At 36.0% G+C, this 17,921-nt stretch overlaps 2 protein-coding genes across 3 annotated transcripts in view; one reads left to right on the top strand and one right to left on the bottom strand.

The window, feature by feature from the left end:
• Nucleotides 1-360: 360 nt before the first annotated feature.
• Nucleotides 361-17,921, top strand: part of LOC145813725 (uncharacterized) — an 80,364-nt gene continuing 62,803 nt past the window's right edge. For both annotated transcript variants that reach the window (XM_082909622.1, XM_082909621.1), the window contains exons 1-3: nt 361-533; nt 7,327-7,756; nt 8,593-8,661. In XM_082909622.1, coding sequence (XP_082765748.1) covers nt 7,499-7,756; nt 8,593-8,661 — 327 coding nt within the window. In that variant the 5' untranslated portion in view covers nt 361-533; nt 7,327-7,498. The remainder of the gene's footprint in view (nt 534-7,326; nt 7,757-8,592; nt 8,662-17,921) is intronic.
• Nucleotides 12,275-17,921, bottom strand: part of LOC114291055 (ABC transporter C family member 12) — an 81,426-nt gene continuing 75,779 nt past the window's right edge. Inside the window, 3 exon segments of the mRNA XM_082909623.1 lie at nt 12,275-12,521; nt 14,025-14,460; nt 14,554-14,799. Of these exon segments, the coding sequence (XP_082765749.1) occupies nt 12,424-12,521; nt 14,025-14,460; nt 14,554-14,799 (780 nt within the window). The 3' untranslated portion in view covers nt 12,275-12,423.

Here is a 17,921-nt window from a genome sequence, read left to right as displayed (position 1 = left end):
CTAGTAAGGGGTTGTTTGAGATGTCCTAAATAAATGTACTTTTTATATTTTTAGAATAAAAAATTGAGAAAAAAAATATGGATGTTTGGGTTAACTCTTTGACTTTTTATGAGAAAATATGTATTAAAAAATTATATAAATTAGTATGTAGAGAAAAATTAAAATTAAAAATTATGCAATCATAATTTTTAACTTTTGATAAATAATGATAATTTTTTAATTTTTTAAATAATTTTTTAACTTTTTGACATCTTACCAAACTTGTCCTAAGATTAATGGGTGGTTAACTTGACCTATGTTTACCACCAGGAAACTTCCTACTATTTCCTCCCAGCACAATCTGTGCCTCGCTATCTCTCTCTCTCTCTCACTTCTCCACCGCGACCACAGCAGAAACTTTGCCTCTTCCTTTTCATCGACACCCACACTCCTCACCACTGTCGCTGCTCTTCCCTCCTTAGCGACCCTTCGTCTACATCTCGATCGCAACAACTACGGTAGCCACCATCTTAGCCTCACACAACATTGCGAAGGTGAACACATTTATTTATATATATATATATGCTTCAGTTTTCAAGAACTATTTGGAAAGGTCTGATAAAAATTTGTCTTTGTAGAGAATAAGAACCACATGATTTTACCTAATTTGTCATCTGTGATTGAATCTCCAAATTCATAGAAAAACTATTGTTCTCATACGACAAAAATCCCTAATTTTTCACACCCCTAAACTGTTATAGTGATGACGAAAGTTACTGAAAAGTTCATTGTGATTTTCAGTTGGGAATGCACATTTTGAAACACGGTAGATTTGTATTCCAATTCCTTAAAATTTAGTGATAAAACAAAAAAAATAAAATAAAATAAAATAAAATTGCCCCATTTCTTTCCTCACTCAGTTATATCTCTGTTTATGTTGGATCCGAGGTCGTTCTGTCATGTATTGAACCCAAGGTCGTTCCGCTATGATACGAATTTAATATGTGAATTATTTTATTTAAGTATTAGAACTCATTCATATAACCTCTTTACTCTGATGTTATTCACTGGGCTTTCACTCACTCTGTCATATATATGTATGTACATGAGCAGTGGGATGTCCAGCCCCAGTGAATCTGTGAAGTTTACTCTAATTTTTGTGGAGTTAGCCATGGAACACCTCACACATGAGGCTTTTGTTTTAATCTTTGTTTTTGATCTTTTATCTTCTTTTGTTGGTCATGTTTTACCATGTTTGTATATAAGTTTTGGTTTTGTTTGATAATGATGTATGAATGATCATAGACATGTGAGATCTTTATATATGTATGGGTGTGAGTTATTAATGTATAAGAAGTTTTTTGTTCATGCCGTTTATGCACAAGCTTATTGGACAAATTTTATAATTCTGCTGCCACTTCTGGCCCCATATAATTAAATATGATTTGATTTCACTCTGAGGCCGTAGGTATAGCGATCCTGGGTTTACTCTTGTTGTACAGTGATCCAGACATGGGTCCGTGGATGTTGGTAGTTGTTCTTTATCTTGTTTACATCTTTTTTTTTTACTTCGTATTTGAGATATAGGATGTGTTGGGCAGGTTTGTTACAGGTTAGTTGAGTTTAGAAACCAAAACTAGTTGCCCAGATTTTGGCCTGTCCGCTCGAGCGGAGGTGTTGGCGCTCGAGCGGGGAATACACCCATCCAGTATTTCTTGTGCAGTGTTGTACGCTCGAGCGTGGGTTTGGCCGCTCGAGCGGGGTTGTGTGAGTGCCGCTCGAGCGTAGAGTTGGGAGCTCGAGCGGAGGCCTGGTTCTGTAAAAATGCTGGGAGAATGCATTCTGTGCTCGAGCGGGAGTTTGTGCGCTCGAGCGGAAGTCTGTGAGTTACGCTCGAGCGGAGTGTTTTACGCTCGAGCGGAGTGTTTTACGCTCGAGCGGACCACTGGGTCTTAGCTCCGTGTTTTGACTTTTCAAATCACTTTTTCACCTTCCTCTTCTCTCTCTTACCTTTCTAAAAACACCATTGTTGAGCCTCTCACTCTAGATACTACCTTCTCTCTAGGTTTTGATCTAGTAGGAGTGATTTGCTCATCTTTGGCCTTTACAAAAAGGTTGTTGATCGTCGAGGGCTATATTCTAATCTGAAAATTTCGAGTTTTGGAGCACGTTGGGTTTTGTCACCTTCTCCTTTTTGGCTCAAACTTCGAGGTAGGGATATCCTACTCCTCTCTATGGATTTTGTCTTTAAATTTTAGTATTTTGAGATGTTGGGGTTGGTTTGGTAATTTGGTAAAAGTTTGGGGCTTTTGTGCAATTTTACAAAAGTTGGGGTTTTATTCATAATAAACCTAGATGCATGATTGGAGTAGAGAAATGGAATAAATGTTGAATCATTGATGAAAATGGGACCTAAGGGTTGAAATGGTAATTATGGATAACAACCTAATTACATTGCTTAATTAATTGGGATAATTAATTGTGAGAAATGAGGAAATGAAATGTTGATTGAATATCCATTGTGCATTTATTTTCTGTTTAGAAATAACTACTTTGGGCTATCGGTGGAGGATAGTCCTGATTGTTGTAGACAATGCATGATGATTAGGCAAACGGAAACTAATCAATGGAATGTGTCATGGAACTTGACGGTTGATAGAATACATTAACTGTATGTATTGAGTGATTGTATATAGAACCAATGTGTTTGTATACGTTATGTGTAGAGGAGGAGATGGGGGATGTACTCCGCGGTTTAGGGGAAGATAGGGGATGTACCTCTAAACCGGATAGTGTTGGGAGAAGATAGGGGATGAACTCCGTAGATACAGCTCATATGCTTGTCTAAAGAAGTGAAGATAGAGCTTATATGCTTATCTTTGTGAAGTGTGGATATAGCTTATATGCTTATCTGTGGATATTGTTGATATACATACCTGTTATAGAATGTGGATATAGCTTATTTGCTTATCTGTGAATGTGGATATTGTTGTTATACATATCTGTTGAGAATGTGGATATAGCTTATATGCTTATCTGTTGAAAAAGGGAAAATGAAAAGTAACTTGGACTCATAAGTCGTATGACATAAATATGTGATTTATGTGAATGTATCAGTGTTGGCCATCTATCAATTGCTAATATTTTAGTCATTGTTCATGGTTGGTTTAGTGTATTTCTACTGGGCTGTGGCTCACCCTATATGGGAATATCATTTTCAGGTACAGGTAGCATGCCACCTCCAAGGACATAGCTTGGGAGGCTAGAGGCGGACATACTTTTGTCGTATCTTTTGATGTATTACATGTAACTTCAAGCCAAGGGCTTTATGTGTAAACGAGTTAGAACTCTTTTGTTGTAACCAAGTGTTAACTTGGAAAGCTGTAAGCCTGTAAGGCATTTTGCTTTAGTTGTTAACATGTAATGCTTTTGTATGAAACTCTGATGTATAAAAGAAAGAAGTTATCTTAATAGGTCAATGCATGTCTTATTTGATGGGTTTAATGTTATTATTTTGAGGGCGTTACAGTCTTGTTCTCCATATGGTTAAGAATTAGCAGCTATTGATTTATCTGTCATTTTTTACTTTGTTTTGGAATCATCCAGGAAATTGATCTTCAGGAGCCTTCGTTTCTTTTCTCCTTGTGCGATTCCTCTTTTTGTTTCTTTGTCAAATGGCCTTTTTTTTCCCGGGAGGGGGGGGGGGGTTTGGGGGTTGGGGGGGGGGGATATAATGGTGTTGATTTTGGAGTTCTTTATCTAATTAGGCTTATATGATTGCCACATCTATATTGTTCATTTATCCACAGCTTCTAAGTTGAATGTATAATGTATCATTACTTTTTTTCCTATTAACTGGGGGGAGGGGGGGTGGGGGTTGGGGGGTGGGATATAATGGTGTTGATTTTGGAGTTCTTTATCTAATTAGGCTTATATGATTGCCGCATCTATATTGTTCATTTATCCACAGCTTCTAAGTTGAATGTATAATGTATCATTACTTTTTTTCCTATTAATTGGCCCTTTTTTTTTTTTTTTTTCTTCTTCTTCTTCTTCTTCTTCTTCTTCTTCTTATATTATACCATATGCATCTACATATGTTTTCCTAGAGTTGCTTACAATTTCTGCTAATTATTTTTTACGCTTGTTATAAGAATTTCAAGCTCTTTCCCTACTCTTTGTATTATACCATATTGCATCTATATATTATTTTTTTCCCTTTTTTCCTATTAATTGGCCTATTCTTAATTAATTTTTTTTTTCTTTTTTTTAATGAGATTTTTATTGTGTAATCACATTAAAAAACCTTTTATTCCTGAACTTTCTTTGTATATATTTTTCCAACATTAGACTTTCATTTATGAAAATATTATTAGCTATTCATATGTGGTCAATGTTGTGATTCAAAGGAAATTTGTTTTAAAGGAAATTTTTGTACAAATAATATTGATTATATTTTAGATATTAGTTTTGTTTGGATTTTAATCACGGTTGATATGTTGTGATTGATAGTCACATTTTGTGGTCGAACTTTTTTTTTTTTTTTTTATCACATGTACTAATCGTGATGAGAAATGCATATAACTTTGACCTTATCTCACTATTAATTATGGATTAATCTCAGGTTTTATTAATTATTGATCACACTTAAAATTCGTGATCTAAATGTTTATTATCACGGTCAAAACATGTGATGAAATTATCTTTTAATGATGGTCAAAAAGTATGATAAAAAATGATCCTGAACAATCACACTTTCAAAGATCACACTTTGGCAAAATAAAAAATCCATAATTAAATAACATACATCACACTTAAAATCCGTGATCTATTTATGATTTTGTAGTAGTGAGAAGAAGAAGAAGATGCTACACAAATAAGGGAATTATTATTCGATTTTGATTCTAAATCTAACATAAAGAAATCATCCCTCAAATTACCATGACCATAAAATGTTCTACCAAGATAAATTGACAAACTAATGTCCTCAAAATGAAAAGAAAAACCTAACTTCAAAAATACTGAAACTGAAAGCAGATTACATCGGATAGTGGGTGCAGTGTTTTAAAAAGCTCTAGGCGCATCGAGGCGCCAAGGTCACCTGGAGCCTAAGCGTCGAGGCGCGCGCCTCACCAAAGCAAAGCGCAAGTTATAGAAGTTAAGCAAAATATTAATATAGCACAATTTTCAACATTAGCAAATATTTAATATGTATATTATTAATTTTTTTAATAAGAAGAGAAGAAGAAAAAAAATAATTAATTTTTTAAATATATATATATTATTTTATTTATTTATTATATTTTTTAAATAATGTGTTTCAGTTCATTTTTTTATTTTATTTTGTATATATGTGTATTTTTTTTATTACTATGTATAAGTATATATTATATTTTACATATTATCTATAAGTATATTATATATTATATAATAGATATTGTATAATATTATATATATATGAATCAATTATATTTTATATATTATCTAATATCTGTAAGTATAATATATATTATATATTATATAATAGGTGCTGATAAAAAAAATATAGTATATAATAGGTATTATATAATATTATATATATATATATATATATATGAATCGCGAAGATAAAGAAAGGGAGAGGAGAGAGAGAGAGAGCGATCGCGAGAGACACAGAAGCGAGAGAGGAGACGATGAAAGAAGAGAAGAGAAGAGAAGAGAAGAAGCAGAGAGAGAAGAGAAGTAGAGAAGAGAAGAAGAGAAGAAGAGGAGAAGAGAGCAGAACCTACGTGGCGTGGCGTGGCGTGGCGTGTACTCGTCGCGTCATCTTCTTCTTCTCCACTAGGTTTTTTTTTTTTTTTTTTAATTTAATGTTTTTGCTCTTTTGGCTCACGTTTTGAAAATTTTATACTGTAAATGTGATTTCATCCCATGTGGGTATCCACACAGAAAGTCGAGGCGCACAAGGCGCTCGCCTTGTGCTTCGTAATAAGGCGCTCGCCTCATCGCCTAGGCAGCCCTTCCCCTATGTTGCCTCGCCTCACCATGCCTGAGGCGCAAAGCTGCGCCTTGCCTCGCCTTAAGCTTAGGCGTGTGCCTAAGCGCGCTTTTCAAAACACTGAGTGGGTGCATAAAGCACATCATGAAGGAGCAAGTTGCCCCCAGTACGCAACTTGGGCTGAAAGCTACCAACTCCTGAGACTTCTTCTTAAGCTCCATTTCCCACTATTACATAATTCCTACCAACTGGTATCCGATGATAATCTACAAATCTAGCCTGATCTCTAGTTACATGTTTGGTTGCTCCCGTGTCTACAATCCAACCAAAGAGAGAGTGATCAATAAAAACATGTGAACAAACAAATATATTTAGACAGCTAGTAATAAGGTGTACCTTCTTCGGCTCAGTACACTCTTGAGTGAAGTGACCCTTTTATCAACAGTTATAGCATTTGAGTTTGGACCTATCATTCTTTCCAGCACGCTTGCCACTGCGACGCTTGGTTACTCTGCCATCTCTTGGCACCAGATTCTTAGCCTTTACTTGTCTACTCTTTTTTTGTTGTCATTTGCGCTGAGGCTTGTATCTCTTGTGCTTTCCAGCTTTAGCGACAAGTGTAGCAGAGCAGTTTGCATCTTTGCCATCTGCCTCGAGCTCAAGGTGTCAAGAAATGTCATCAAAAGTTTTGATTCCCTCATTGTGCGTGAGCACCAATTTCACACGTCCCCACGAAGGGTCAAGTAGGGATCTGATGACTGACAAAATCTGTTGCTCATTAGTGGGATCATTGTCAGCTGCCTTCTTCTCTTTAATTATGGCAGACATCACCTTAAGGTGCTCAGCCATAGTATGTTTTGGGTCCATCACAAATTGATTGAACTTCAATGTAAGGGCACGCAACCTAGTTGCTGCCGTGCCTTCATACTTTAAGCGCAATTGATCCCACATTTCTTTGGCAGTTGGGAATTTCTCAAATTCATGCAGCTCAACAAGGTAAAGCCCATACTCCTATCCCTCTTAAACCCGTTTGCATAGGCATCGTGGTCACGACGATGTTGTGTTGTGTTCCTTGCCTTAGGAATGGCAATGATGTTGGTCAAATGGTCGAGCAACTCTTGCTCATTGAGAAGGTAGTGAACCTTCCTGTGCCAGATATCATAGTTGTTTCCGTCCAATTTACCATTATTAAGTTCAGCAATAATATTCTTCGAGTCCATTTCACTGATATCAAATAAAGTTTTTACTCAAATTTGATTATAAAAAAAAAGATGAACTGTTGGAGATGCTCTTACTCTTATTAGTATGATAATAAAAAAAATGTTAATATCATTATTTAAAAAATTTTTTTTTTTTTTTGTTTTTTGCAGGAAACATTTCTTTTCCAATAAGTCACCCTAAATAGATCGGCCTCTCTATACTCTGCAACGAGGATATAATCGCAAAACCCTAGCACAATTCATCCCAACTCAGTGAAATTCAAGTTTATGCATTAAAAACATCTCAATTAAAAGCTCCGAATTCCGTGAAGTGTGTGTGAAAATGGGGAGTGAAGGGTTGGATGTTGAGTTGATGAAGCATAGCTGTGGGTTTGCGGCGGGAGTAGAAGAAGTGTCGGTTGATGTGGTGGTGGAAGGAGTAGGTGGTTTGGGAATCAGAGGAGGGGGAACATCTTCAGATGGAAGCTCCGAGGTTATCAACTCCAACAATGGTGATGGTGGTGGTGTGCAGGTCATGTGCTTCATTGAGGTGTTGGAGGATGTTACCCTTCATTTTCAGATCATATGTTTTCACAAACAGGTTAGGTTTTGTCACTCTTTATGTTCACAATTTTGTAATTGAAATAGTTAGTATTAATTATTCCTATGGTGCTTACTAATATTATCATCGATGGGAGAGATGTGAAATTGTGTAAGTAATTTTTCAGCAAAATAAACATTTAAAGGGGGTCAAATTGTAGGATTTTATTGAAAAATGAAAAAGAAAATGGGAGTTATAGAAGATTTAAGGGCATATATGAAATTTAAGAGGGGATAAATTGGATTTTTTTTATATTATTTTAGCTATAGGTGAGAAATAATAATTTTCAAAGTCAGCCGGGAATACAAAATTAGAATATGTTTGTATGTATGTAATGTTGATACTCAGTTGATTTTGTGATAAGTGAAAATGCTTTCTATTCTCGATTGATTGTAATACCTGATTAGGGATAGTTGTTTTAGCACAAGTCTGGTCCTTTTTCCTCTCTCTCTCTCTCTCTCTCTCTCTCTCTCTCTCTCTTGTTGTTGTTGTTGTTGTTGTTGTTGTTGTTGTTAAGGAGCATTGCTTTGTTTTTGTTTTTTCTAATTGACATGGGGTGTTTCCACGTGGACAAATAAATTAGTGCTACTTATCAAGAAAAAAATAAATAAAAGGGAAAAGAAAAATAATATGCAAGGTTATGTGATTATTTAGATATTATACAGTTTTTATATGCCATGTAAGGCTGCATAGATCATGTCTTGACATAATTGGATTGTATGTATGGTTATATCACCAAATGGATTAATTAAAATTGATATTGGATTAGAGTTTGTAAAATCGAAAAATCAAGTATCATTTAGATTAATGACAATTGTTTTCTTTTATTTCTATAGATCTATGCATGGATTGGTTGCAACTCTACCAGATTTGGACGCTTATATGCCGCTGCACCTACCCGACCTGTAAGTTAACAATTTATATATTCACGAAAGCTTCCATCTTTTCTGAATTTCATGGTTGTTTTATTTAGGGAAGTTTCCCTATTATTCATTTCAAAAACTACCTATTTTTGTGACAAAAATTACAATTTGCTTATTTACAAATTTTAATGGTAGCAAAGAAGGAATTATGAGGGATAAAAGCACCTACATTGATGGCCTTCCTGTCCTTGCATAATGGCATGAGATCATGATATAGTTAGAACTAGTATGGTTGTTATGTTTAGCACTATAGGAGTTAGTTAGAGTTAGTATGGTTGTTATGTTTAGCACCATAAGAGTTAGTTAGAGTTAGTTGAGTCTTTATCCTATAAATATAAGATTAGGCTTCTGGTATTCAGTTTTATGATATTTTGACATTGAATATTTCAGAGCTTGAGAGCTCTTGTACCCATTTTGGGATTTTCTCTCTCTAATGAAATCTCTTTCTCGATTGGTTTCATCATTTTGGTCTCTTTCTTGATTGGTTTCATCATTTTGGTATCAGAGCCGGAGAATCTAACCTGGTTCTTGCCCATTGATCATCAATTTCAACTGGATGAAGAAGGATTCCTGTTTGTTTCTGGTTAACAGCAACTAGGTTCACATCGTAACCCTAGATTGACCTCTGTTCTGGTAAATCAACTTCTGTTCTGGCCTAGTTTGTCAACTTTGCTGAGTTGAAAACAAAATTCTGTCAGAGAACCTTCAATCGATCTGTGCTTGTGATCTGATTTCTTGACAAATTGAAACCCTCAATTTGTGATCTAACTCCTTGCTAAAGATCTTCATTCTTGAATTCGTTCTTGCATTTGTGGTTCAAATAAAGGTACACTGTTATGAATCTAGACTTCAAATGGGGTACAGGCAGTTTGACCTTCGACTCTAAGTAGATTCTAGTGTCACAATCATCAGATCAGCCTTACGAACCTAACTGATTTTTGCGATCTCCTGCGAAGCCTTGAATCTGAGTTGCGCACTGAGTTGATCATTTCGAACTCAGTGGGTTGAGACAATTAACATATTACGGGACATGGGTATCACACATATGGGGTTGAGACAATGGTTGGCGATGATGGTGGATGTGAGTTAGGTTTGGAAAATTAGAAAAATTTCAAATTTTTGTAAAAAGAAGGGGGGTGTAAGAAAGAAATTATGTTGTGTAAATAGAATTACCCATAGAAAAATTATTAAACTTAGTGCGTCCAGGGTAATTCGATTTGCATGCAACACTATATCTCAATACACAATTTATATAATTCAGATATTAATTTTTAAACAAATATGATGTGCAAATGAAATTACCCTTGTCCAAACATAAAAATGGGATGCATTTAGAAGCACCCTTACAATATATCTAGGGCCAATCAACCTTAACATGCTGGTTTGAGTGACTATTCTCTCAAATAATGTTACAAAGCTCCTCTAACAACATGGGAAATGTAACGCCCTCAAAATAATAACATTAAACCCATCAGATAATACAAGCATTTACATATAAACTAACCACATTCCTTTATTTCATTGAGTTTCATTACATAAGTATTACATGTTAACATCATAACAAAATGCCCTACAGGCTTACAGCTTTCCAAGTTAACACTTGGTTACAACAAAGAGTTCTAACTCGTTTACACATTAAGCCCTTGGCTTGAAGTTACATGTAATACATCAAAAGTAAAACGACAAAACTATGCCGCCACTAGCCTCCCAGCTATGTCCTTGGAGGTGGCATGCTTCCTACACCTGAAAATGATATTCCCATATAGGGTGAGCCACAGCCCAGTAGAAATACACTAAACCAACCATGGACAATGACTAAAATATTAGCAATTGATAGGTGGTCCACACTGATACAATCACATAAATCACAAATTTATGTCATACAACTTATGAGTCTAAGTTACCTTTCATTTTCCCTTTTTCAACAGATAAGCATGCTAGCTCTATCATCATTTCCACAGATATGTACAAAAACTATATCTCACATTCAGATAAGCACAAAAGCTATATCCACATTCTCAACAGATATGTATAACAACAATATCCACAGATAAGCATACAAGCTGTATCCACACTTCACAACAGATATGTATAACAACAATATCCACAGATAAGCATACAAGCTGTATCCACACTTCACAACAGATATGTATAACAACAATATCCACAGATAAGCATACAAGCTGTATCCACACTTCACAAAGATAAGCATATGAGCTCTATCTTCACTTCTCTAGACAAGCATATGAGCTCTGTCTACGGAGTTCATCCCCTATCTCCTCCCAATACCTATCCGGTTTAGAGGTACATCCCCTATCTTCCCCTAAACCGCGGAGTACATCCCCTATCTCCTCCTCTACACATAACGTATATAAACACATTGGTTCTATATACAATCACACAATACATACAATTAATGTATTCAATCAACCGTCAAGTTCCATGACACATTCCATTGGTTAGTTTCCGTTTACCTAATCATCATGCATTGTCTACAACAATCTCGACTATCCTCCACCGATAGCCCAAAGCAGTTATTTCTAAAACAGAAAATAAATGCACAAATGGATATTCAATCAACATTTCACTTCCTCATTTCTCACCAATTAATTATCCCAATTAATTAAACAATGTAATTAGGCCATTTTCCATAATTACCATTTCAACCCTTAGGTCCCATTTTCATCAATGATTCAACAATCATTCTATTTTTCTATGCCAAACATGCATCTAGGTTTATTATGAATAAAACCCCAACTTTTGTAAAATTACACAAAAGCCCCAAACTTTCACAAAATTACCAAAACAAGCCCAACATCTCAAAATACCAAAATTTAAAGACAAAACCCATAGAGAGGAGTAGGTTATCCCTACCTCAAATTCGGAGTCCCAAAGGAGAAGACGACAAAACCCAACGTGCTCCAAAACCCGTGATTTTCAGATTAAAATGTAGCCCTCGACGATCAACAACTTTTTTGTAAAGGCCAAAGGTGAGTAAATCACTCCTACTAGATCAAAACCTAGAGAGAAGGTAGAGTCTAGAGTGAGAGGCTCAACAATGGTGATTTTGGAAAAGTAAGAGAGAGAAGAGAAAGTAAAAAGTGATTTGAAAAGCCACAATTTCGGGACTTAAACCCAGTCTTCCGCTCGAGCATAAAACACCCCGCTCGAGCGGCCACTCACAGACTTCCGCTCGAGCGGCCAATCTCCCGCTCGAGCGCAGAATGCTCTCGCCCAGCACTTTTGCAGAACCAGGCCTCCGCTCGAGCGGCCAACTCCACGCTCGAGCGTACAACACTGCACAACAATTACTGGATGGGTATATTCCCCGCTCGAGCGCCCAAACCCCCGCTCGAGCGTACAGGCCAAAATCTGGGCAACTAGTTTTGGTTTCTAAACTCAACCAACCTGTAACAAACCCGCCCAACACATCCTATAACTCAAATACAAAGTAGGAAAGGATGTAAACAAGATAATAAACAACTACCAACATCCACGGACACATGTCCGGATCACTATACAACAAGGGTAAACCCGGGATCGCTATAGGGAAGAAAGAAGAGCCTTCAGGACTGTAGACAGATGGATATGGGGATGCAGTTGTGCCACAAGGCACAAATATCCATGTTACTTACATAATAATGTATATATATAGTTATATTATCAGGATATTGATTGTCTACATAAATATTCTCTAATTTTAATTATTGAGAGTTCCCATGTAATTAGATTAATATTTGCTCCCTACATTTCAACATGGTCCCAACTAGATGATCCGTCTTCAAAATTGTTTTCTAATCGTTGAACCTCATTGTGAGCCAATCTGCTCATTATAGCAAGACCTGAAATAAACACACAAAAAAAGGCCAATTTTGGATTAGGAAACAAAAAAAGAAAAAGAACAGTGAAAGGACATCACCTCCTATTGGTGGTTTCCATCTATGCTGTTGCCAAAGAAAATAAATTTACTAAAGAGCTCAGCGAGAAGTAACAAGACAGTGCTAGTAATTTAGAACAGTGTCATTTTGGATTAACATCTTAACTGGCATGAGGGAAAAAATATATCTTTCCAAATTGGGTAAAATTCACTTTACCCATTGTGGTTTGATCTTGAAGCATTTTACCCCCAATGATTCAAATATAGGCAGAGAGCTCCCTCGTAGTTTTGGACCAAGCTGCACTGTAAACGCTGTTAATGGAAAATGAAAAATAGACCTTTATACCCTCATCATTGTCTTCCGTCTCTTTCTTTATTAACAAAAAATAAACCATTATCACTATTGTATTCAACCCAATTACCACCATTTATTTTAATGGATAAAAAATATACATAAAATAATTTTAAAAATAAATACATATATGTCTCATAAAAACTATGCATATATACACACAACATTAAAGTTATACATATGTATATATATCTGGTAATTGAAATATGCCTATAACTAAACCCAATAATTGAAAGAAGAAACATGGTGTGAAACGTGGCTGTGCGAGGTGTAGAACCGTGACTGTGCAACCCATGGTTGTGTAAGGGACTATTATAAGTGTAAATTGTAGCTATGGCCGAAATTGTGTGTGAATTCAGGAGGAAGGAGGCGGTGATAGGAGAGGTCGGGGAGAGGCAAGGACGTGGGGGGAAGGAGGGAGGGGGCTGCAGCGGTGGTTGGTATTAGTGCTAGGGTTAGAGTTTATAGAATTAGAATTTTTAGGGTTTGAAGGTAGATGATGAAGATGAAGGGTAAAAATGGCTTTTTGCATTTTTATTTTACTTTAGTTTTTTAAAAAATTATATCCACTTTCAAAGCAGGCAAGTGCATTACACCTTTTGTTAGTTTTAACTAACTATTGGAGTTTAGTCCAAAATTATGAGGGAGTTGCCTGCTATATTTGAACCATAGGGAGTTAAAGTGCTCCAAGCTCAAACCGTAACGGGATAAAGTGAATTTTGCCCTTCCAAATTATGTGTAGAATATATCGCCACAAAGTGAACAGTCATTAAATAGTTAAGATTAATTAATCAAAGAAAATCATGCTAGTTGCAAGGTTGCCGGGGGCCTATTCAGTTTTATCTTAGTTCACTCAGTTTTATCTTAGTTCTTATACAAAATGATTTCATATTCATCCAATTTCATTACTAATAATAGTATAATAGGCAACATAGAACATAACAATTAGCCAAATCAACCTCTATTGCATGTGGCAATGAATAAAAACATAATGGGCATCCAAACATTGTTGTGCAAATTCACTTAAATTTTTACTATTTGTTTTATAAAATAAAAAAAAGCACACCACTTGTAGAATTAGTGCAGATGTGTGTATGCATGTATGCATCTTAGTACCTTCAATGACCTTGTAGAGAGCTGACCACCATCTTTCACTAGGAAACTGGTATTGATCTAGCGCCTTTTCGATGACTTCATCATGTTTCCCTTGTAAAACTTCCTGAAGGGTTACAACCGCATCCTTAGTTTTCTTGACGATATTGTTCTCATCTTCCATCATTTCCAAGGAGGGTTGAAGAAGGCTATTCTGTGAGGAAGCCATATAAACACCAAGTGCAAACTGCGTAGCAGCAGCCCAGTGGGAAGAGGCTACCCGTCTCCTCTGCTGCCCGTTAAATATCTCTTCTCCCGAGGACTTATTCTCTCCTTCTCCTCCTCCGAGTACTAAGCTGTGTAAATACTGAGCGTTTGCAGCCCCTGTACTCTGAATCATCTTCGAGAAACCACTTGCTTCATTCAACAATAGTTTCTCCGGGGCATCATATTCCATAACCTGAAAAATAGGTGTTGACAATTTCTTACTACTGACATTCATACAAAACAACTCCAACTCAAAGACTGATGAATGTTCAATGTGAGGGCACACCTGACCAGCATCAAGCACCAGAATTCGATCACTATCTATAATAGTATTAAGTCGATGAGCAATGATGAGCATTGTGCGTGATCTGAATTCTTCTCGAATGGTTCTCTGGATAATTGAGTCGGTTTTAACATCAACAGCTGCCGTGGCTTCATCAAGAACAACAATTTTTGATCTGCGTAACAATGCTCTCCCAAGACTCAATAGTTGCCTCTGTCCAACACTGAAATTTTCCCCAGCCTCTGAAACCTTTACAGTTAAAAAAAAAAAAAAAAAAAAAAAAATTACTTTCTTTTTTTTGTTAATCAATTGTTAATTTCCTTCTTTTGAACAGTAAAACATATTTGATAATGGGTCAAACCTTAGACAATAATAATTTGTACACATAAATAATTCCATTTAATTTGTACACATTGACTTCACTCTAAATGCTGTAAAAATGTCATTCAAACTATTGTAATCATATTAAAGGACAATAAAATAATATAAAACTCTGTCAAACTTTGACTTCACTTCAATCACTAACAGTTTAGTCAACTTTCAGAGGAGATACGAATATCATACATGTTTCATTATCACAGAACCCTGCAGATGTAAGAAACTAATGGAACCAAAGCTTATAGGTGAGGTTTTCTGGACAAACTGGATTCTGGAATATCATACTTGTGTGATATTTTAGAGAAATCATTTATTTATTTATTTAGTTATTTTTTTATAAATCAAAACTGGATTTTGGCCAAAAATACTAATTTCTCGTGTTAGTGGTAGGACTAGCATAGGTTGGCAATTTCATAGCTATGTAATGTGTGCCTTAGTTAGAGTCCAAGCCACTAACACTTTGGAGAGCATAGTGGACAAGTCTTGAAGCCGTGGAAGCAAGGATGCTATGGAAGTTCTTCAACGGCGTGTGAGTTGCTATGGGAGAGATTCATCGGCATGTGAATTGCTATGCACTGCTATTATTGCATAATAATACCCACTAAAAATACAAAGAAACCTAATAAACAATGATTATCCTAATAAATAGAAGTAAATGACTAAACTGCCCTCCATCATTAATACAAAAAATACTACATATCTTAACAACCAGCAACTATCCAGATAGGTTGGTTGACCAAGATAGAATCAAGTCCTTAGGTTGTCAAAAATGACCCACATGTGGGCCGGCCATCTGTAATCATGGGCCAACCCATGGTGAGATCTAGAGCGCTGTTTTTAAAACCGGATTGGGCTGGCTAATTCAACTGGTCAACCCGTTGACCGGTTCAAGTTCCGGTCCGGATAGACCCTAAAACCCATTCTAACTTGAAAACCGACTTATTTTCTTAAAACGAGATAAAGCCACGGTCAAACCCATCATCCGCTCAACCCGGAGCCAGTTTAGTGAAACTGGCCAAGCCCTCATGTGTGATAACTGCAATGCAAGACAATGTAAAACTGTTTATGCTAAAAACAACAACTAACTTGCAAAATGGAAATGCAGGACTGCGATCTAAAGTGAGTGATGCGCTCAATCTAACTTCTAATACCAACGAAAGTTGGTGATGAAAGGGGAAACACCATCGAGGTTCTTTCTTCGCCTCAATGAAGAGGGCTTAACTATTTCTTACGTGTGAGTGAGTGTAGTACTCATATGACATGAAAGACAAAATAAGCTATTCTATTGATGAATGGAAGTATAGTAGCTTATAGGCTTGAATAAATTGAAATGAATAAGTTAAGACATTCTAAGTTAGTGAAACTAGGAAATGTAAAAGATAAAGGCGCTGGGCCAAATTGAAGTATGAAAATAATCTTTTTGTTTGGTTGGTACTAGACCGTTTGCCATGATCACTTCTTGGGTATTTATAGTTGTTGCCGATGGCAGTTTATTCGATCCAGCTTTCTCCGTCAAGGTCCCATGATTGCTTGCCATGTGTCCCATGATTCCATATCTGAAACTGATCACTTGTTGCATTTGTGAATAGTTAATGTTGAATTCTTGCATGACATCCTGCATTCTCCCTTCCATGTCACCATTATCCCATGTTTGTAGGTCAAGTAACTATTTCCTAGGATTTAGGAGTGAGCCAAACCTGGTGGTTTGTTACATCCCATGGGAGCATTTGTATAACGGTTGAACCATCTTGGAAAAGGGGCTGCATTTGTGGATAATTGGTGTTGAATTCTTGCATGACATCCTGCATTCTCTCTTCCTTGACACCATTATCCCCATGTTCATAGGTTATGATTCTCTCTTCCATGTCACCATTATCTCCCTATGTTCCTAGGTCATATGGCTATTTCCTAGGATTTAGGAGTGAGCCAAACCTAGTGGGTTGTTACATCCCATGGGACCATTTGTATAACAGGTGAACCATCCTGGAAAAGGGTACACATGGCCCACTTGTTGAAGCGTAATTGTGAGATACCCCAAATTAATTATAGTAATAATCAACTTTAAATATCCTATGTCAAATTAATTATTTTAATATGTAGAATATTTAAAATAATGAATAAAAGTAAATAGCTAGAAAGCTTTGAGGAAAGAATAAGAAGAAGAACTTTGGAATATTTATGATCAATGAATAAACTTCAGACAAATTGGAAATAGAAATATGTTTTAATAAGATAATCCAAGAATATAAATATTTATTATTAAAGAGTTAGGGGAAGACTTAAGACTTGATTTGAGAATCATAGCATGAGCTTTAGTACTAATTGAGGAGCTTAATGATCCTAGTCTAATGTGCTTGATCAACTCATATAATAAAAATTTTACTAATCAGGATTAGTGTTAATTAAGCGTGAATAGTGAACCTTAATTGGGATTAATTAAGTTAAGTAGGATTAAGTATAAACCTCACAATTAATTAGTCCTAACCTAGATTAGTTAAACTAAATAAACAAGATTAGTGAATTAATGAACCTAGTAACTAATGATTTTCAGAGAATTCCAAGATTAGGGAATGATTGTGATATCATCCCCTTTTTGTATTAATAAAGATTAATAATTACAAAGGGGTCCTAAGGCAACGAATAATTACAATTGATAATAACCCAACTAATAATAATAATATTTTAACTCTCCCCTCAAGTTGGTGCGAAGATATCTTTCATGCTCAGTTTGCCTAGGATGTCATGCAATGGTTTACTCCTAACTCCCTTGGTGAGGATGTCAGCGAGTTGTTCACCAGTATGCACAAATGGAGTACAAATTGTGCCACTAGTGAGTTTCTCCTTAATGAAATGACAATCAATCTCAACATGCTTTGTCCTGTCATGTTGAACCGGATTGTGAGCAATGTTGATGGCGGCCTTATTGTCACAGTATAACTGCATGGAGTCCGTCTGATCATTACCAAGATCACTCAACAATAACTTGATCCATA

Source organism: Camellia sinensis, chromosome 15 (genome assembly GCF_055761805.1).
Source record: "Camellia sinensis isolate YWXY chromosome 15, ASM5576180v1, whole genome shotgun sequence".
NCBI classification, from domain to species: Eukaryota; Viridiplantae; Streptophyta; class Magnoliopsida; order Ericales; family Theaceae; genus Camellia; species Camellia sinensis.
Note: the sequence above shows the minus strand (reverse complement) of the source record. Positions and strands in the feature narration are given on the sequence as shown.